Source organism: Globicephala melas, chromosome 9, assembly GCF_963455315.2.
Source record: "Globicephala melas chromosome 9, mGloMel1.2, whole genome shotgun sequence".
NCBI classification, from domain to species: Eukaryota; Metazoa; Chordata; class Mammalia; order Artiodactyla; family Delphinidae; genus Globicephala; species Globicephala melas.
Genome location: NC_083322.1, coordinates 23,718,423 through 23,740,137, shown reverse-complemented (window position 1 = coordinate 23,740,137; position 21,715 = coordinate 23,718,423). Strand labels below are relative to the sequence as shown.

Below are 21,715 nucleotides of genomic sequence, written 5' to 3'. Positions count from 1 at the left end.
TTTTTTTTTGCGGTACGCGAGCCTCTCCCGTTGCGGAGCACAGGCTCCGGACGCGCAGGCTCAGCGGCCATGGCTTACAGACCCAGCCGCTCCGCGGCGTGTGGGATCTTCCTGGACCGGGGCGTGAACCCGTGTCCCCTGCATCGGCAGGCGGACTCACAACCACTGCGCCACGAGGGAAGCCCCGTCCTAACTTTTATATCCACTTTAGTAATTGAACAGAGGGGAGAAGAGAGTGAGAATGTTCTGGAAGCTTTTGATTAACTATATTTCTCCTATGAAAGTCACATCGGTATCTTGTTTTTGTCCTGGTTTCAGAAATGTCTGATATTCTAGGGTTTTTCGCCCAGCTTCCTGTGGTCTGCCAGACTTTTTGCCCTAGACCAGAGAGAAAGAAATATTTACCTAGATTCCATTACTTTTCTAACGATTCTTCTTTTCTCCCCCAGGACACCCAAAAAGCAAAGCAGTTTCTGCCCTTCCTTCAGCGGGCAGGTCGTTCTGAAGCCGTGGTGGAGTATGTGTTCAGTGGGTCTCGTCTCAAGCTGTATTTGCCAAAGGAAACTTGCCTTATCACCTTCTTGCTTGCAGGTAAGTCTTCTTTGTTATGTGTTGTTCTGAAAATTCTTCTTGGAGCTCGGAAGTCATCCCTGGAGGTCACATGCCCTCCTTTCTACAGGACTTGGAGCCCATGTAGGTGCTTCAGCCTCTAACTGAGATGTGAACACAGAGTTCCTAGGTTTGATCCTGCTGTTACTGCAGACCCAGCACTGGTCCTGTCCTGCTTCTCATTCCCGCCAACCACAGGACGTAGGAGTGCAGGACAGCTAACAAGACAGCCCGTATCCTCACACAGCCTGAGTGAAGGAAATTCCAGACATAGGAAAACATTAATGATGGAGTGCTCACGGTTGGTGTTGCCCATTTGGGATGGACCGCCCTGCTGTGTTAGTCACGGGCAAGGCCACAGAGGCGCCGAGACACTCTGCCCTTGTAGCTCCACAGGCAGTGCCACTTGTGCTCTTTTATTCTTTCCAAATCCTTTATGAAACCCCAGATGTGACATTACCTTCACAAGCCCCTGCGTCCCTGGTATTTCCCTCTTGCACTAAGGGTGCCATGCCAGGGCAAGCCTTCCTCCTTTACTTTGCTGACTGACTGTCCATCTTTCTTATCCTGTCTTATCTAGTAACATTTCACAAGCCAGGAAGTCTGTGTGTGAACTGTGCTCTTTGAGAAATTTACGTGTGTGCATTCAAGGAGCAGAGCATTTCATTTCTTCCCTGCCGGCAGACAAGAAAGTTAGTTATTTCCATCAGTACTTCGCAGTTGTGGTCTTTGAGGGAGAAGGTCACCCCACCCCGATATACATTCCCAAAGATTGTATTGCATTGTGTTTACCCACTGCACGCCACCTCCTCTGAGGCCAGCCTGTTGCCTTAGCACTACTTCTGTTGAATCCTGGGGTAGAATTTGCCATGGGGGAAGAGAACTGGGGGCCCTGTTTGCCATCCCCTGTCAGATCGCCCCAGCCTTGCTCTCCTCGAAGGCACTGACGGTTTCTTCCCCATAAGGATCTCCCTCAGGCCCCAACTAAATGGATTGTTAAGTGCGATTAGTCACTCATCTAGCAGAAAGCCGTGAAGCTCACTGTTGGTGCCTGGCCCTCACTGCTCCGTGAGGCTCCTGAGCTCTCTTAAGAGGTTACTGATCACTGCCCAGCTCTGCAGGCTTTCTGCAGCTCAGGGGCAGCTCTAGAGAAGAAAGGCCGCAAGAAGTCCATACCTCGCCGAAGGGCTGTGCTCTCGTGTCTGCAAATATGAGTTGTAAGTAAACTGAGGGGCAGAGTGGCAGTGTGTGTGAGTCCTTTCATGGAGCCATTTGTGCCCTTTTTCTTAAGATTTCTGTAGCGGAGGAGTTTCTTAGCAGTGAATTCTTGTTACAGGGTTTGAGGTATATATTCAACTCATTCTTTGCTCTCTGCCTGCAAAACAAAAGCATCCTTCTGGCAGAGCTTTATCCCAGAGGTGTGAAAGAGAAACAGTATTATTCTTTCCTGGAAACCTGGCTGCAGATCTATAGGGGAAAGAAAACATTGAAGTTCTGGCTTCCAAACTTAAAACCACCTGAATGGAGCCGGCTCAGAGCTTTAAACCTGTCTTGCCTGGAGTTTTCCTGCAGAACCCTTCTGGTGGTACCTTGCTGAAACACAAGCAGCCTGATCACTCAACTCGGCATCAGCTGGTTCCTCTGTGTACTTGGCATTATTCTAAGCTTAGCAATTCAAAAGGCATCGCTTGAGTTAACTTACACTGTGAAAGATAGATTACAGAAGCAAATTCCTGGTAGAAACATAAGCTTTTCCATTTTTCTCCTGCCGTACTCTATGCAGTTGTATTATGCATCTTCTGATTTCTTTAGAAACCTGGCAGGGATACAGGACATTGAAAAGTTGGAAAAGAAAGCCAGCGTCGGTTTGAATCATGGCTCTGTTCTGTACAAGCAGGGGACTTTAGGGAGGTTTGTTTTTTGGGGGTTTTGTTTTGTTTTTTTGACTCACTTCAAACGTTAGTTTACACATCAGTTAACTGGAGAAAGTTTCTTGCCGCTCAGGATGTATAAAGGTCTAGAGCAAGCCTGCCATAAAGTAGATCATCAATAAATGTTTCCTTCCTGTTCTTCTCACAAAGACTTAGTGAATTCATAACGAAAGCTTTCCTTAACTCTGCATGGAATGGCACAGTTGTGCAGTATGTGTGCACGTACCTGTGGCTCTACCACAGAGACTTTGACCTCCCCATTAATTCAAGTAAATCAAGAGAAGGAGCTAGGAGCTGTCCTAGCCTCCTCCTGACTAAGCAAAATGCTCACTAAAAGAAAAGCTACTGGCTTTCCTCTTTGAGTCTGGAGCAAGGAACTCTGCATCCTGGTAAGACACAGTCCTAGGTCTTAAGCGCTAGAGGGAAGACAGATACATGAACAAACTGTAGTGTTGGGTGTTAGGTGAGAAAATAGAATTATTTACAATGCACAGAAGTAGCACAGAGAAGAGAATGGTTGGTTAGGTGGAGATCAGGGATTGTGTATCTGAGCTGTGTTTTAAAGGACAAATAGGAGTTTGCAATGTTGTAAGGACAGGACGGGAGGGGAGGAAGAGAGGAATATTCTAGATAGAGGTACCAGCAGGTATACAAAGATGTAGAGGTATGATGCATTCTGATGTGTCCAGGAAACCATGAATCCTTTGGTATTGGTGGGGTATGAAGAGTCAAGAGTAGGGTAAGGCTGGAAACACAGATGGAAGCTAGTCTTCTGTGGAATATACTGTGGACCCTCAGAGGCGCTCAAGGTATCAGAGCGTGTGTCATGCTCACACTTGTGTTAAGAAAGTTTATTTTGGTAGATACATTGGTATACGTGAGGCTGGAGGCTGGGAGAGTGGTTAAGAAGCAAGAGGGATAGAGGCCCGAAATCTGGTGATGGAGGAGAGGAGAGATTGGAAGAGTATTTAAGAGGAAGACTTCCTAATTCAAGGAATGACTGAGGTTTTTTGGTCAAGGATGGGGGATGACATTGAGTATGGGAAAGAAAGTAAACAGGTCCAAGGCTTGAGTTATTGGGCAGATTTTGATGTCCACCAGCAAGGGCGACACTAAGAGTAGGTTCTTGGAACAGATCGTTGGTGGTCAGAGGATTAGATGGTGAATCCTCAGAGAGCAGTCTTCTGGAAGCCAAGGGAGGGGAGAATTCCAAGGAGTCAGCAGTGTCGGGTTTTACCTTAAAAGATCAAGTAGTTAAGAACTAGGGAGTGATTTTATACTATTGATTAATTGGTAAGTCACAGATGATCTTTGTCAGTACGATTGGGGAGTAAATGTGGGCAATAAGGAACAATTTAAAATAGACTGCTCTTCACAGCAGTCTAATAGAATGGAAAAAGGAGTACAGAAAAGTGAATGCTAAAGGGTCAAGGGAACATTCTGAAGATGTCAGCATCTTGAGTACTTTTATAACGAATTCTTAGGATTGGTGCAGAACGTGGTATGGATACTTGGAAAAGCTATTCAGTAGACCTATTGTCTTCAAAGTGCCAGTTATAGACTGTAAAACTCAACAAAGTCTCCTTGGCTAATGAGGATATAAAAGAGATGAAGTGAGAAGATATCAGGAACTTGAGAGGCACTAGTCTGAACAGGAACTCAGAAAGGATACAAGTAAATGTTTGCTAGGGCAGTGACCCTGCGGAGGCAGAATGAATGCGATGGAGAACATGGCTGGAGGATCCTAGAGAGACGGGTCCCTCGGTCATCCGGGACCAACCACAAAGCTGAACATCAGCGTAGACAGACACGATGCTTACCCCGTGCAGCTGCTCACCTGGAAGGTGGTCCTCATGGCACGGCTTGGCAGCTCTCTGTGGAATGTGCCCTGCACCCTGTAAAATTGACGTCTGCTGGAAATGACGTTAGGGTTGTGATTCTCAAGGGGAAAGTCAAGAGAATTGTTCAGCAATCCCATATGTGCTGGGATCATCACTCCCAGCCTTTTGGAGAGCCCTCTGGATTTCAAGGTGGGGTGGACACTTTCCGTTTTTACGTGGCCTTTTTTGGGCAGACGGCCCCGCAGCTTGATAGGGAGTGGCATTTGGCCCAAGCCAGCTGGCCTCTCCGTCATGGTTCCTGCACCCCTGCATGTGGAATGATTGCTTGGTCAGATGGGATAGCAGGTGGGGCTGGGCAAAGTCAGCTGTAGCTAACAGGCCAGCGCCTCCTGAGAGCTCTTGCCCTTCAGTCCTCTGAGCACCTGGCTTAGGTTCAGCCGGTGAGCAGGTGACCTTACCGCCTCAGAACTGAGACGGTTCAAGGTCCCCCCGCCTGCTGCTGTGGCCTCCTCCTATGTGCACTTATTTCAGTCTCAGAGGCAGTCACAGGAAGTTCTTGTCCGGAGTTAACAGAAAGGTCAACATTCCTCAGGCCCCCAACACTTGTTTAAAAGCACCCTTTTTCCTCATCTAGCATTTAGTGAGCTCCATACATTTCCTCCTCTTAGAACAAAAGCAGTTTACCTTCAGTCTTTGTTTTTAGTTCATTTTCACTTGTCCTGTGTGTCACCTTTTACTTAGTATCTCGTCTAAAGGGATACGGAGGCACGTATTTGCAGATTGCTTGGCCCACGATTCACGTTTTTATTCCACAGCACCGGTGGGCCTGGAGCGTGTGCCTTATTGCTGTGACCTTTATATTATGTTGCCCTATTTTGCATTACTTTCTTAGCTCTGGGCTACTTGGGTCATGCTGAGGGCACAGTTCAGGAAGTTGTCCTGTTGGCTAAGCATAGCAGGTATCAAATTAGTGCCTGTAAACCAAATGCCTGAATGAGAAGAGGGTAATAATTTGAGGTTTCGGTGTAAAGTAATCTAAGGAGTCTTGTGTCAGACATTTGGAGTCTTCTAACTCACTGAGCCTACCCCATTTACATTTCTGTGTTTGTTCTTAACGGTGGGACAGCAATAAGTGCGAGGAATTGTGGACCGAGGCAGGTTTGGCATGGTGGGGAGTGGATGTCTGTCACCTGGGGTGGAACTCACTGTACAAACCACCAAGAATGCAGCAGCCACCTGGCAGGGGGTTTCCATGTGGATCACAGCAGGTGACTTATAATTAACCAGTTACCTAGTCATATGAAACAAGACCAGAAAATGAGACTTTTCTTTGCCTGCCCTTTGGCATTTTTCAATTTTTTTTTCTCTTTGATTACAAGTCCCCTCTTGAAGCTGCCTTATGACAAGGGAGGCAATAAGGAGAGGTCCTAGCTGTCTGGGGTTTGATAAATGGTGGCGGGAATGTGCATGATGAGCTAAAGGGTTGGCTGTGTGTCCTTCCACCCTGAATGCCTTTGAACAAAGGACCTCATTTCCTTCTGTCTCTGTAATGTCTCTTCTCCAGCCAATCCTAATAGGAATATCAACTGCCTGTTTCAGTAGACCAAGAACTTTAATGAGAGGAGAGGGAAGGTGAACAGGAATATCGTCCTCATCTCCTGGCCCCAGGAATGGTGGATCCCCATTGATTACCAGTGCCTAACCAAATTAACACAACACCAATGTATGTTTAAGTGAGAAATCCCATTCTGCTATCACAGAGGTGTAATGAATCAGGCTGTTGTTGTAGTTGTGTTTGCTGGGCTTCTATCCTTAATTAAGCAGTTACAGGGTCTGCTGATACTTATGAATTCTTTTCAGTTACTTTAATTGAATTGCAACTTAATGGATATTTGTAAAGTGGAGTATTCTTTCTCTTGGGACTTGCCCATTTGGTTCTGTCTCTGCCTCCTGCTTGCTTCCAGTTGGGTCCCATTACTGGAAATGGGCAGCTTGACATGAAGCTTTTCTAGGGCTGCTCTAGTTGTTCACTTTTAAAGGTATCATTGTGAATTATACGAATTACATTTGTGTCAGAAAGTCCTCTAGGGTCACTTGTCAGGAAATATTAGCACAATAAGCAGGTTTGGGGAGACTTTTTTAATGAGGCCAAGATTTTTATAAACCCACTAAAAGAAACACAGTCTCTGATAGCTTGTGGATGATGCTTAAATTAATCAGATAATTTCTGCTTTCTTGAATGTCTTTTAGTCTAATAGTTGAGACAGCCACACGAAAAACTTTAACAGGGAAAAATAAAATGGAGCTATGAAAAGTATAGGCAACATACCATGAGAATGCAGAGGAAAGAACAGTCAATTGAGGAATGGAAAAGACTGCCCAAGGGAGGTGGTATTTGAGCATCCAGGAAGATCTGGAACATTTTCTTTTGGCAAAAGCTGGGTGCGATTCATTTAGGCCAAACAGCTTTGCCTGTATCATTAGCTCTCAGGGAGAGTCGCGTAAAGAAATGGATGGACTCATCAATCATTTTTCCCTCTGCTTTTGTCTGGTCGTGTAAATCTCCTTCTTGGGTCTCCCGCCGTGGAACATTCAGCGCTCTGCCCTTAGCTCCCCGTCTCTGCAGGCAGACCATCACCCATGGTCACGTGGATGGAAGTGCAAGGCTACTATTACAGCCTGATTATCTTCCATCTTTAGATTGTGAATCATCCCCAGAATGAGCCTCGTCATGTTTGTGGGTCCCTCAATCACATGGCTATTTAATAATTTTTTATATCCACTGGGCACTTTGCTAGGAATATTGAAATGTGTAAGATATGGTGCTAGCCTTCAAGCAAAGTACTTGTATCTACTGAAGTACAGGATATATAGACATGAAGAAAAAATATTTTTGTAAGAAGTGTAAGGGGAGGAGAAACAATTCCTAGCCTTTTATAAAATTATTCTTCTGTGATACTGTCAAAAAGGCTCAGGCAATCCTGATTCATAACCCGGAAGTACAGTATCCAGAGAGGGATAGAGCCAAGTGCTGGCTCAGCCGCGTCAGTTCAGGCCTGGAGTGTGATGTTCCATCTGAGGACCACGCTTTTAGGGAGGACATCAGCAAACTGCAGAAGGATCAGAAGGCAGTGACCTGGGTGGTAAGAGACCTAGGAAGGCCGGTACCCAAGGACCAGTAGAGGCATCAAAGGAGATGTACAGGACACAGTCGAGTGTCTCAGGGTAAAAGAGGCAAGGATTCAATTTTTTTCAGTAGTCATTTTAATTTTTTTTGATTGAGACAGAGTAATAAAGACATCAATAAAAATAAGATTTGTTCAGCATGGTTTAATGGCAGCCACAGACCTTGGAGCTAGAACACTTAAAGATGCATTCTTGCTCTCCCGCTTCCTAGTTAATTATTTCCATTAGACTGGCCTGCTTATCTTGGTGTGATGCTGGGACCTAGAGGTGAGGGAAGCAGCAAGGCCCATATGGCAGTTCCCAGCCAGTCAGTCCAGAGGCTCCAGCAACTGAGGGGGAGAGAGTCCTAGTGGTGGCCCTACCTTCTGCGGAGTCAGTCTGAGGGGTGGCACAGCCTCCCAATTGGGATGTTCTGCCCTCACCATCTCAGTTGGGTTTCCCGTGCCAAGGAAAGAAAGATGCTGATTTATCCTCAGTTCTGGATAGGCCCATTGATTGCCTCTGGGTGGATAGGTCAAAGGTAAGTGAAAAGAACCCTTGCCTCCTAAGTCCTCTGACTTCTGCCTTTTACTCTTGCTGCTCTGGAGTTTTGATATCAATGAGATAGGGGGAAAATATCCTGCAGAGGTATCAGGCCTGTTCTCTGCAGCGCTTGTGAGAGCCAGTAGAGTGGTACAAGAGGGTCAGACCTGTGAGTTTTTCCCCAAGGGTTCCTTTTGCCATTCCTTCTCCTCCCCTCCTACTCTAAGGTTCTTTCTGAGTCTGTTAAAGATTATTTAGGCTGCCTTCCACCTGGTGGGCATGGGGGGAAGGAATGGAAAGCTTACAGAGCTCTGATGGCTGTTCTTTGCTGGAGTCTTTCCAATACCAGCACCTGTCTCTGGTTGTGCCCTGATGCGGTTCTAATCCGATTCTTGTGGCGTCCCCAGAAAAATAAATTTCAGTGTGAATATTTCAATGCCATCTTGTCAGCCTATTGGCATTTTCCACCAGCCATTTAGTAGTAATGGTGGCAAGCAGTAGCATCCACGACTGGGCTACTCACCACTTCCCCACCCTGAGGGGGTGTCTATTTGGCCAGCCTAAGAGTAGGAAATTGCGTGTCCTGGATGCAGGAGAGGGAATGTAAATGGTGTGGTAATTTGAAATTAAAGGGAAATGCTTAGAAATCTGGTAATGGGCAGCCCTGGGGTGAACAGTGTGCACTGTGCCCATAAGACTTAATCTTGGTTGCTATGGGAACCACCTTTCACATTCCCCTTTCAAACAGATATGACTGGATTTTATTTTTTATATATTTTTAATAGATTTATTTATTTATTTTTGGCTGCGATGGGTCTTCGTTGCTGCGCGTGGGCTTTCTCTAGTTGCTGTGGGCGGGGGCTGCTCTTCGTTGTGGTGGCTCCTCTTATTGCAGAGCATGGGCTCTAGGCGCACAGGCTTCAATAGTTGTGGCTCGCAGGCTCAGTAGTTGTGGCTTGGGAGCTCTAGAGCGCAGGCTCAGTGGTTGTGGCCCACGGGCTTAGTTGCCCCACGGCATGTGGGATCTTCCTGGACCGGGGCTTGAACCCATGTCCCCTGCATTGGCAGGCAGATTCTTAACCACTGCACCACCAGGGAAGCCCATGACTGGATTTTAAAAAGCAAAAAGGTTCTTCATCATTGAAAAGTGTCTTTGCCCCCAAGCCCCGGGTCTTCTCACACCTTGGGTTCCTTTCAGAGAGTTTTCCTGAGGCTTCCCCAAACTAATGGGATGGATTTGCCAGAGTCTCTTCCTGGCCCTTTATATAACAGCACTGACATGGGCATTAGAACACGTGGTGTCCAGTATGGGCAGCTAGCCCAAGCATCCTCTCCTGTTGCCCCTGAGGGGGCACCACGGGTTTCCACTTAAGCAACTGGATAGGACCACTGGTCACATCATGATGGGCTCTGAGGAAGCCCAAGGAGCTGTGCTCGGTCTCAGTGCCATGGGATCGGTCCCAGATTCTGATGTAGGGCTGCCAAGCACAGACCTTGTAGGAGCAAGAACAATTCACAAAAGTTCCTTTCATATTTGGAAGGCGTCTGAGACAACCGCATTCTCAGTCATGGTTTTTCATCATTAGAGCTTTTTCCCATTTATTTAAATTACCCACTTAATCCAGGCCTTGTATGTTTTCAGGGTTGTTGTTTTTTTCTTTTTTTTAAATAGATTTACTTATTTAATTAATTAATTTATTTATTGGCTGCTTTGGGTCTTCCATGGCTGTACATGGGCTTTCTCTAGTTGCGGTGAGCCAGGGCTACTCTTCGTTGAGGTGCATGGGCTTCTCATTGCGGTGCCTTCTCTTGTTGCGGAGCACGGGCTCTAGGTGCGTGGGCTTCAGTAGTTGTGGCTCGTGGGCTCTAGAGCACAGGCTCAGTAGTTGTGGCGCACGGGCTTAGTTGCTCCACGGCATGTGGGGTCTTCCCGGACCAGGGCTCAAACCCGTGTCCCCTGCATTGGCAGGCGGATTCTTAACCACTGCGCCACCAGGGAAGCCTGTTTTCAGGTTTTTTTTAAACCATCCTTTGCTTATGATAAAATAAATGAGAATCTACGTCTCTATTCAGCGGCCTTTGATTTCTGGACATACAGCTCCCTGCAAAGTTGACTGGCAGGCTTCTAAATGGGCTTTGGAGAAACTTTCTGTCTAAGCTTTTTGGATTCCCTGTAGTTTTCCTTATTATACTCACGCTTTACAATTAGCAGTCCTGAATAAACCCTAGTAACTCCCATGCTTACCTTCACTATATGTAGGAAGATATTTAAATGGACTAGTTAGTTAGTCTATGGCGGGTGGAGAAGTTCCCATTTCCCTGCCCTGGTGTGCCTCCTCTTCCTGAGCTTGTACATCTGCTAGTGATTTTTCTAGGGTTAATTTGGGTGTTTTTATTTTTAAATTGGAACATGGTGTCTGTCTCTTCTCTGTGTGTGTTTTGGATGCAGCCCCTGTGCTAGGCATGCGGTTATTAACTCTACTGATATACCAGTTTGCTCATTAGCATTTGCATTTTAAATTACAAGCTAGAGCAGACGACATTTATGCTATATTTGTACCACTGCCTTCTTCATGAATGATGTCGTATGTGCAGGGACTGCAGAAATAACTCCTCTAGGTCCCTGAGGTATTTTAGTCTCTTCTTCAACAAACTATTTCTTTTTTACTCTTGATTCTCACTGTTTGATGGAAAAGAATTTAAAAATTCCCTAAGTTTAGCCTTATTTGTGAGTACTGCTGATTAGGATGTGCTGATGACAGACCAACCCTTCATATCAAAAGAGGCCTAGTGCACGGAGGGGCCTCTTTCCCTTTCACGTGATGCGCCTGGTGAGCAGTCTACTTTGACTAGAGAGGAGGGAATTTCTTCCCCACAGTTTGGTGGGTGGGGAGACGTGGTAACAGATACTTGTTTTCACTTCTATTCAGGCTCACACCCCTCTCTTCTATAGTTGAATAATCAGAGGTTATTTTTTAACACCTGTTATTGCTTGGCGCTACAAGGGGAAAGAGAGGGAGATAGTATATGCCTTCAAGGAGCTTCTTTTTGACAAGAAACATTTAGATTACACCACAATACAGCACATACTTAAATAAATGCCAGTAGTTAAGTTCTCTTCAGGGAACTCTTCCTCTTGCCACATGGAAACTCCACCGCCTAGATCATAAGAACCAAGCCAGTCATGGATTGTGGACCTGGGAATGGAGCCTCCTAGGCTGAGGCGTGCCCAGCTCTGCCTCAAGGGTTTGGCTGGTTTCTGGCAGCAGATTGAGGGCCGGAAGTAAAGCTATGGTAGATGGCTGTGCATTCACATCATTGTGCTCTTTCTTTGTGGTAACAAATGTTGGTTCTCTGAGGTCTGTCACAGGGACCCTTCCTCTTGGTGAATTCTGGCTTTTAAAACACATCATGAAAAATCCAGGGAAGTCACACTGGAAAATAGATGTGCATTCTAGGTAATAAATACAGAGGTAGGTAGCAATTCTTTATCCATTCTGTCTTGCCCATCAGCTTCTCAAAAGAAGTTTAAAAGTTTGAAAGGTCAATGGGCACGACAAACTTCATGAAGAATTGTTACCTACCTCTGTATTTCTTTTCTTCCATGACGGTGGTTTGTGTTTCATGTCTGGTGTACTCTGTTAGACGTGTCCTTTAGTGGCTTCCATGAGCTCTGGCCTCCAAACACAGGAGCCTCAGTGTTTATGTGTTTATGTATGTTTTTCCCTATGTTTTTCCTTCTCTAGTTTCTTTTGATCTCTGTTCCTGTTACCTGGCAAAATTGTTCTCCAGAAACTGAGTCTAGGGGGCTTCCCTGGTGGCGCAGTGTTTGAGAGTCCACCTGCCGATGCAGGGGACACGGGTTCGTGCCCTGGGCCGGGAAGATCCCACATGCCGCGCAGCGGCTGGGCGCGTGAGCCATGGCCGCTGAGCCTGCGCATCCGGAGCCTGTGCTCCGCAACGGGAGAGGCCACAACAGTGAGAGGCCCGCGTACTGCAAAGAAAAAAAAAAAAAAAAACCAGAAAGTGAGTCTAACAAGGCAAGTATAGATGGCATGGAGGAGATGAGCGGGTCCCTGGAGTGTTTGGAGTAATAAGCAAAGCATGAGATCCAGTGGCTGGCGTCACAGTGAAAGTGCGGGGCAGATGAAGGTTCCTTGGGGTTGTATGGTGGCAGGCATCTAGATGGTACTCAGAGTGTTCAGAGTCTCATTTGTAAATGCTACATGAGGACGCTGGTGGAAACAGTTGAGACAAACAGCTCACTAAAGACCCAAGGAATCCCACAGACTCTTTCATGACATCTGTTACCAGGTGAAGGACTGCTTGCTGCCCATCACTTCCCAGCCTGCTGGGGCTCCAGAGGAGAAGGGATGGGGTTGACTCCCTGAGCTCCCCCAGCTGCCGAGCCATCCAGCCCCCTCGCAGTTCCCTGCACCTTCCTCCACTCTGTCCATGGGTTCTGACAGAGACCTTGAACTAAGTGGGTTAGGAATAAACTGCTTGAATGCGTTTGTGCAGATAGCTTCTCTCACCAGCTCTCTGAAGTGCTTTTTGAAATACACGGGAGCCCTTTGTAAGCTGCTTTATAAGCTGTGAAGTCCATTGTCACCGTTCTCTGCAGCCAGCATGTCTCTAACCTAAGTAATGTGGACTTGGCTCCTGGACAGGGCTGGGGATTGGCACCGTCAGCAGCAGCGCTGCCCTCCAGAGTCACCAGCAGCTGTTGCAGGTTGGAGGATTTGCAGAAATTGAGATGGCTGTTCCCAGATATTGGCACTTGCCTGGTGATGAATGACGTGTCTGTGCGCGGGTACTCTGTATGCTTTCCTTCGGCCTTTTCTTCTCAGCCCCTGATTGTGGCGCCCGCTCAATGGCCCCGTTGTGGAGGAGGGTGCTGAATGGAGGGGTGAGTGGCCTGCCTCTACCGCCATTCCCTCCCTCCATTGGCCTGAACTGAGACAGTAAGAATAGCTCTTTGATCCCCTGAACTGGTTCTTGGGGCAGGAATTTCGTGGCACATCACGCAGATGCCAAGGAACTAAGAATCCAACCTCCCGAGGCCAGAAAAATGAACTTCACCTGAAAGAGAGCCACGTGATCCCCACTTCCATTACTCTGGTGTCCTTTTGCCTTAACCCACGCATCTGTACCAGCGTGTCCAGAAAAGGTCTATTTTGATAAAGTCATTAATGGGTGGTATGTTTATTTCTGAGGTGATTGCCCAAGAGTGAAATTTTTAGGGCTTTGTGCCACTTTGTATGATTCCTTCTTATCACACACAGTCATGCATATTCATGTATGCATATGCTGAAACTGGTGTTACAATGCCATCTCCTTAGAGATTAAACTGCAAAGAAACTGTCATGAATGACCTCTTTTAAGAGACTTGCACCCTCCCAACTCTAACTTCTGCCATGGTCCTCACATGTCACCTTTTAATTTTGTCTACTTTGCCACTGTCTGAAATTTTCTAGTTTACTTATTTGTATGTTTTCGTGACTCTTTGTATCACCAGAGTGTAAGATGCTTGAAGGCAGGGACCTTGTCTTGTGACTGCAGAATCCCTGTACTAGTGCCTAGAACAGCACCTAATCCGGAGTCAGCATTCACTGGACGGTTCTTGGATGAACGAATGGATGCACACTGGTTCTGGGCTAACACTTATTAGCTTATTTGGAAATTCTGAAAACAAAATAACAGCACTATTACCATGGAGAATGAGTGCTAGAGCCACAGCAGCCCTAAAATGGAAAACAGAGTACCAAACCGGGTACCTGTCCAGAGAACTGGACTAAGGCTTAAAACTGCCCCTCAAAGTCACATAACCTCTCTGGGCCTTGGACTTTTTCAGAGAGTGAGGGGATCGGATTAGGTTTCTCTCGAGATTTGAATCTCTAATCATAGTAATAACCTTAGTGAGCATTACATGCTGTGAATTAACTCATTTAATCCTTACCACAGCTGTTAGGTGGATACCATTACAATCCCCATTTCATAGATGAGAAAACTGAGGCCTAGGAAAGTTAACTTCCTAAATAAAGAGCAGAGCATATTTTCTTGATCTTATCCTATGTGCTGTCATTTAGGATGTGTTGTGCAACTTGACATTGAATGTACTGAAGGTCTTACCTCTTCTGTTTTTCCAGTCTTCCGTGCATTCATCTCATCTGCCTGTGCTCTCTTGTTGGCTAGGAATCAACCAGATGCCACCTTTCTTCTGGGAGGACCAAAAGCAAAGCTTAAGAAGGGCATGGTGGTGGCCCTTTTTAGGAAATGTAGTAATGTGGATATGAGATTTTAGTTGTTGTTTTAGAGTTTGGATTTGTTTCTTGGCCCCAATAGGAACACACCTAAGCTGAGAGCATGGCTAGGACATGTGACTGGGGAGGAGAGAGAGAGCAGGTCAGACCTGTGGGATGGGTTTATGAGCAGGGCATTTATGGACAAATTAAACTTTAGCCCTGAGTAAGCGAAGTCCTAAGCCAGTTATTACTGCTCTGGCACTTCTAATGGGCCCTATGCAACCCTTATAAATTATTCAGCTGCTTTACTTAGAAAAGGCCGAGCTACTTGCCTTAGTCCTGGTGATTCTTCAGTAGAGCTCAGAGAGAACAGGTTAGAGGGGCAGCAGTACTTACCTCCAAGGAATCCTCCTTTCTCATAAGGAGATGAAAGGGTTAAACTGACTACCTCAAGTAGCAGAGTTTTGACAGATAATGCATAAAACTGTTAATATTGGAGATAGACAAAGGGCTTTCCTCTGAGGAGATGCCTGCCAAGGTTCCCTGGACTGTCAGATCTGATGCATATTTCACAGTGTCTTGATTATGGTGGTTAAATGTCCCAGGTTATCTAGCACTTAAGCATCAGAAGTTGTTGGGTTTTTTAAAATAATACTCATAACATTTTATTTTGTTATAATTTCAAATTTACAGAAATGTTGCAAGAACTGTGCAAAAATCTTTCTGTTACTTCTGTTGAATTGTTAACATATTGCCTCATTTGCTGTCAGTGTAGTTTTAGAATCAGAAGACTTTTGCCAAATTGCCCCTCACATCTGTAAACAGTGAAAGATAATTTTTTCCATCTCATAGAGAATATACTTTAAAAAATTTTTTCTTATGTGGTCACTGAACTTGTTCCCTGGCAACAACCATGATACTGCCCCAGTTTGGAAGATGGGCTGTTACCGCCGTACATCCTGGCTTTTCTGGGCAACCTCCTGCTTTCCAGCGCTCTATTCAAAGTTCAGGCCAAGTGTCAAGCTGATGGGTCTTTTTAGTTCAAAAGATATCATTATAGTAGCTTTGGGGGCTCTGTCAGCCCCAGATGTTTCCAGAGGTGAGGGACCCTGGAAGTAGCACTTAGGGCGGTGGTCTCTAGCCCTGCTTGGACGCCCCTGAGAAGGTGTTCATCCCAGCAGATCAGCACGTTTGCTCTCTGAGCCCCTAGAAATGATCCGGGCTTTCTAATCTTACTTCCTTTCAGATTTCAGTGAACAGTGGATCTGATTAAAGCAAAGTGACTCATTCATACACACATCCAAGCGTGTTTGAGTTCTATTTTTTTAAAGGTGCTCAGAGAATATCAGTGATCTCTTGAGGAACTCTACATTTATCTGGACTCTAACCTGCGGCAAGCTGAGGGGGCACCACAGAAAGAAGACTCAAGGCTGAGATTCCCCAGCGTGCCCTGTAAAAAGCCTGGCACTCCTGTTCAAGGACCTGACTGCTTGTCTCACAATTCATGGCACAGAATTTCCAAAGAGAGACTCTTTTCTTTTTTCTTTCAACTTTGCACATTCTTGTCATCTGTTTGCTCTTCTGCACCCTCTCCCAGTATTGTGTCTTTGTGACTTTTCACAGAAACAATACCATGTTGGTATTTGTGCTTCTTCTCATTGATTGTCTCTTTCTCCTTCACTAGAGTGTTTTTTCGTTCGTTGGTGAATGGCCTTGATTTTGTAACAGTAAGAATTGTCACAGTAATGTTTACCACCAATAATTAGCATTTGTACTTAGGCATTTTGTCCCCATTGCTTTCCATGATCCTATAGAGGACTTGACGAGATTGTTACCTTTTAGTACGGCTGGAAATATTCAGCTTGGTAGAGTTGGACTTGGAGGCCTAATTTTAGGGGAATAAAATTGGTGAAAGGTGAGTTTGAGATATTTTAAAGGACAGTTGATGATAGAAAGTTCACTGGACGAGAAATGGGAAGACCTTGTTCTCATCCAGACCCTACTGCTGACTCTGGCCTTTAACAAGGCTCACACGGGTACCTGTCCTCACTCCTGGCTCCCCTTGGCTGTACGCTTACAGGCGCTACCCCAGCGATTGTTAACTCCGGGATATGGTCCCAGCTTACGTGGCCTTGGATTATGTTAAATGCGAGCTGACATTCTTTCTAGCCCTAAAATGCCATGACCTTATGGACTCTTCCCCATTGCTCAGGAAATTGAGTTGATTGGATTTTTGCCCTGACGTAAATGTGATCTGTATGAGGAGGTGAAGACAGCTTAGAAGACAGCTGGTGTCTTCCCTCAGTTCATCAGATAAACACTCTAATTGGATGGCAGGGCTCAGTTTTGAAGTATCCTGAGCTTAAAAGTAAGCTAGCCAAGGGCTAATGCTAATCGATCCAGTTCTCAGAAGAGTAATTAGGGCCCTAACGAGACGAGGATCACGTGCTTCTAGGACGGCTCCAAAGGAGCCGAGAAGCTGCCTTGGGCTTCTTTGGAGCAAGCTGCTTCTTTAGAGCGCAACCTTTGCTCAAATTTCTCCCAGGTGTTCACGTAGGACCTGTGCCCCTCCGTGGCCCAGCTGTCTTATGTTCCTAGGTCTCTTCTCGGTGGGGTTATAGATTGATTGTGCTAAGCATTGGTTTATCCTGGGTTTGTTTTTCTTCACGTGCCCACTTTTTAAAGCTATAGACTTAAACACTTAAGCTGAGAAATACATAAGTTTCAAATTCGGTTAGAATGCTGGTTCATACACTTCACACATGAGGTATATTGAGGGTTTACCTTTCGCAGCAGCCCAATTAGTAATTGCCAATACTGCTTATGTACGATGGTGTGGGATTGCTAGCCGTTGCTATGAGAACCCTCACTTTTGCATTTCCTGACTCATTTTACACTGAACAATGCAGATGTGCAGAGATTTGAAGGGGAGGGATGATAAGACAGGGAGCTGGCAAGTAAATGAAACTCTTCTGTTGAATCCCTTTGAATGGCAGGTTCTCAGTACTCATTCAGCTCCTGCCCTTGTGGAAGCTTGTTTCCCCTAAATCTTTAAGAAAGAAGGAAAATAGTTTGACCTTTATTTGCAGCAAGCTTCAAAGTAGTTCAAGTTCAATACTTAGCAGGAAGATTGCCTTTAATGAGCCAGGTTTAGAGGAGGTGGATTTTAATCTCAGTGCTCAGAAGGAGAGGATATGCGCATACACAGTGAGAAAAGTATGTTTGTAGCTTTAACTCTTACATTTGAAACAGAACCAGTCCCCCAGAAGCATTTAGGAACCAAAAAACCTGCGTGTGTATTTTTGTTGTTGTTTTTTTGAGCAAAAAAGCATCTCATTTGTAGCATGTGCCTGTGTGTAGGGTCTTGAATTTTAAAAAAAAAGAAGACAAAACTACTCAAGTCACTCAGAAGTCACCTTTATTTACTTCGAACTTCATCTGAGAAAGAAATTCCTGTTCCAAAGCAAAAGCTCTTTCCCCTTCTTCCTGAGCTCCCTCCCTGCTCAGGATTTGGCCCCAGTCTGGGGTGAAGTGTGGGTTAGATTCTCTACAGAAGGAAAAGGTGCTTCCCTCAGCCTTTGTCAGCGCTAATGGCCAGCTGTGTTTAATGCTCTCACTTTGTTTTCCTTTCCCTGGTTGTTTGGTGAGCCTGGTTTTATGCTGAATAGAAGATAAGCGTGCTTACTGATCCCTCCCCTTCCCGCTCATCCCTCCTGCTCTCACTGCACTGGGAAGAAGTTCTTGATTTGCAATTTAGAACTGAGACTTTAGAGGGGGCCTGTCGTCACCAGGACCCAGATGGGAACCGGCTGGCACTGACCACTGGCTGCTGCGGGTGGTAACATTTACTTAGAGACACAGGATGGTTCCTGGGCACTTCGACATAGGGCTGAAACTCACTCCCAATGAGTTCTAGCATCATGCTTCTCAAACTCGGCAGGTCTGGAGGAGGGTCAGAGATCTTGCATTTCTAACAGGTTTCCCGGTGAGGTCAGTGCTGCCTGTTGACAGACCAGTCTTGATTGGAAATGATCTAAATCAGTTTTCCTTTTTTTTTTTCTTTCCCTCCTAGACTTGGGAGTTATGAAATCTCCATTGCCCACACAAATCCTTAGTGGCTGTGAGAACAGGTTTTGGAACCAGTTCCCCTCTCGTCTGCGCTTAGGCTCCCCCACTTGCTAGATACGTGTAGTTTCCCCATTAAAAAGTGGGGCTGAAAGGGTGTTACTGTGTAATGAGCAAATCACTCCTGTGAAGTGCTTCTTATCCAGTGACCAGCAAAAACCCAAAATGGCCATTTTGAGCCCAGACTTGACTGCATGATTTGAATTCTGTTCACATAGATGCTATCATCTGGGGAGGCCTCAGCCTTGAGGCATTTTAGGGCAGTGCCTTCTTTCCCATCCCTGAGACTAGAACTGTGGTCTTACTGTGATGTTCCCTTCTTCCTGCTCACATTAGCCCTTGCTTTTTTTTTTTTTTTTAATAAATTTTTTTTAATTTATTTATGGCTGCATTGGGTCTTTATTGCTGTGTGCGGGCTTTCTCTAGTTGCGGCGAGCGGGAGCTACTCTTCGTTTTGGTGCGTGGGCTTCTCATTGCGGTGGCTTCTCTTGTTTCAGAGCATGGGCTTTAGGCATGCAGGCTTCAGTAGTTGTGGCTCGTGGACTCTAGAGCGCAGGCTCAGTAGTTGTGGCACACAGGCTTAGTTGCTCCGCGGCATGTGGGATCTTCCCGGAGCAGGGCCTGAACTTGTGTCCCCTGCATTGGCAGGCAGATTCTTAACCACTGCGCCACCAGGGAAGTCCCAGCCCTTGCTTTTTCAGGGGTGTGGAGCATCCTCGTTTGGTCTGTCCTCATGGCCACATCTTGTGGAGCTGGAACGGATCTTTTCTGCCATGATACCTATATTCAGATCCTCTGTGTGGTATAGCAGAGTGGGGCAGTTAGCCCTCAGTGAAGGATCCGCAAGCAATGTGCCCAGTAGCAATGGAAGTTGCCAGTTAAATCTCAGCTGTATGTTAGGTTGCAGACTTTTTTTTTAATACATCTTTACTGGAGTATAATTGCTTCACAATACTGTTAGTTTCTGTTATACAACAAAGTAAATCAGCCATATGCATACATATATCCCCATATCCCCTCCCTCTCACCCTCCCTACCCCATCCCTCTAGGTGGTCACAAAGCACCGAGCTGATCTCCCTGTGCTATGCGGCTGCTTCCCACTAGCTATCTGTTTTACATTTGGTAGTGTATATATGTCCATGCCACTCTCTCACTTCATCCCAGCTTACCCTTCCCCCTCCCCGTGTCCTCAAGTCCTTCTCTTATGTCTACCTCTTTATTCCTGCCCTGCCACTAGGTTCATCAGACTCTTAACACAGAGAGATACTGTGTCTGAGAAGGAATTCCTTATAGTGAGTAAAGCTACGTTGTTGGGACAGAATGTGATGGTGAAAATTGGAAGGTGGAAACGTGAGGTCTGCTTGGTTGAAGAATGCCTGAGTTCACGGGGCCTTTCACAAATCCTGGTCTCTTCCTTAGTAGTGAGTGTGGGAATCTCAGCAAATGCCTCAGGTTTTGTATTTTATTACTGAAAAAACAAAAAGGCTACTTTCTCTAGCACAGGATTCCTTAGTTCTTATTTGGCCTTATTTTAGGCCATGTGTTGGAAAATCGACATTTGCCACATTGAGGCAGCCAGCTTTTATTCATCTGTCTCTTCTCAGCTTCTGACTTTTTCCCAGAGAACTTTGCTGACTCTTGGACTTGAGTAAGCCCTTCCCCCTTATAATGTGTTCCCAAAGTTGCCCATAGTTCCCTGCCTTATGCTTCCATAGCATCCTTATCGAATATAGACCTTCTCTAGTTGACTCACAACTCCCCGAGTCTTTGTGTTGTTTGTCTCTCTTGCACCCACTGTGGTTAGCACAGTCCCTGGCACATGGTAGGCACTCACTAAATATCTGTTGACTAAGTGGAAACTTCACTTACTTCGAGAGTCACGCGTTCTTCAGTGGAAAATAGGGAGCAGGAAAGTTCCTTACGTTCTTAAAAGTTCATCGCAGAGCAATTTCTGATCTTCCTTTCTTTTGGCACACATTTCTAAGATACCCATGGGGTTTTGCTCTGTAGTTGTATTTGTGACACATGCGTTTGTAAGATTCTCTCGAGACCATATTCTACCTCCAGGAAGCAGGAGTGCCCATAAATAGAGATCATCACTATGTCCAAAGGTCAGGCAACAAACGACAAAAGGTGCAAGCTGATGGAACACACTCGGGGAACGGGAGAAAGCCAACGTCACTGAGAAACTATTAGCTCTAGGCTGAAAATTAAGAACTCTTAGCTTTCCTGTATCTTTTCAGACCCATGACCTTAGCAGCCCCTGGAGATTGCTGAGCAGACCCATCAGCCACCAAGGGGAGCAGCTCTGTTAGATTTCATGGCTGTTTGCTTTAGCTTTGCGTGCTGGTAGCTCATTTTTGACATGACAGGCTACAGCAATCCACATTTTTTCTGAAGTTGCTTATCAAAATTGAAAGTGTCAGATACCAAATATTTTGAGGCCGTTAATTAACTAGAACATTTTTATTTATGCAGATGCCTGTAAAACATCTTTATCAATATATCTTGACCTTTTTCCCTAGTGTGGGTGATTGTTAAGACAAGTAAGAAAAGCATGCAGTTAAGAAAGAAAGCATCTATGATCAGGTGTTTGACTCACTCTGGCAGTTCCTCACCCCCCAGCCTCTTGAGGTCTGCTAATGGGAGCAGAGGGCCATGTGCTAGAATGTTCTCTTCCCTCCTCCCTCTGGCTTCACCTCCCACACACAGTTCTCATTCATGATTCCTACTCCAGTCTTTTGTAGTTTCAATCCCATTTCCTCTTTATTTATGCAAGATACTTTTATTTTTTCCTGCCCCTAATTTTTTTTTTTCTCTCCCTCTTCCCTCTGATAGGAAAGGGGGGTGGGCAGGAAGCTTTCTGTGGTAGGACTTGTGAACCAGCGCCTGTGCTCAGTACGTTTACGTGGATTCCTCATTGAATCTCCCTTAGCCCTCTCAATCTGCCCTTTATTTAATTTATCATCATAATGTTCATTTGGGGGACAGTAAAAGAAATACCAAGGAAAAGTTCTAAATGCTTTGAATCAAATGAAATTTTTTCCTCATCCTATCAGTGAATTCTTTTCACTTAGATTTCAAGCTGTTGCAAAACAAGTCTTGTTAATTTTCATTTATTCAGAGGCTGCTTATCCCATTTGGCAATTACCACTTCCTTCCCTGCTCTCTCCTGCTGCTGCTCTTATCTTAGCCTTTTTACTGTTCCTCCTCCACCAGAGGGATGGAGAGGGGAATGGATAGAAAATTTAAACA

At 45.6% G+C, this 21,715-nt stretch overlaps 1 protein-coding gene across 1 annotated transcript in view; it reads left to right on the top strand.

The window, feature by feature from the left end:
- The window catches only part of SND1 (staphylococcal nuclease and tudor domain containing 1), a 419,451-nt gene that overhangs the window by 270,765 nt on the left and 126,971 nt on the right, over positions 1-21,715 (top strand). The window contains exon 15 of the mRNA XM_030853699.3: positions 450-591. Coding sequence (XP_030709559.1) covers positions 450-591 — 142 coding nt within the window. The remainder of the gene's footprint in view (positions 1-449; positions 592-21,715) is intronic.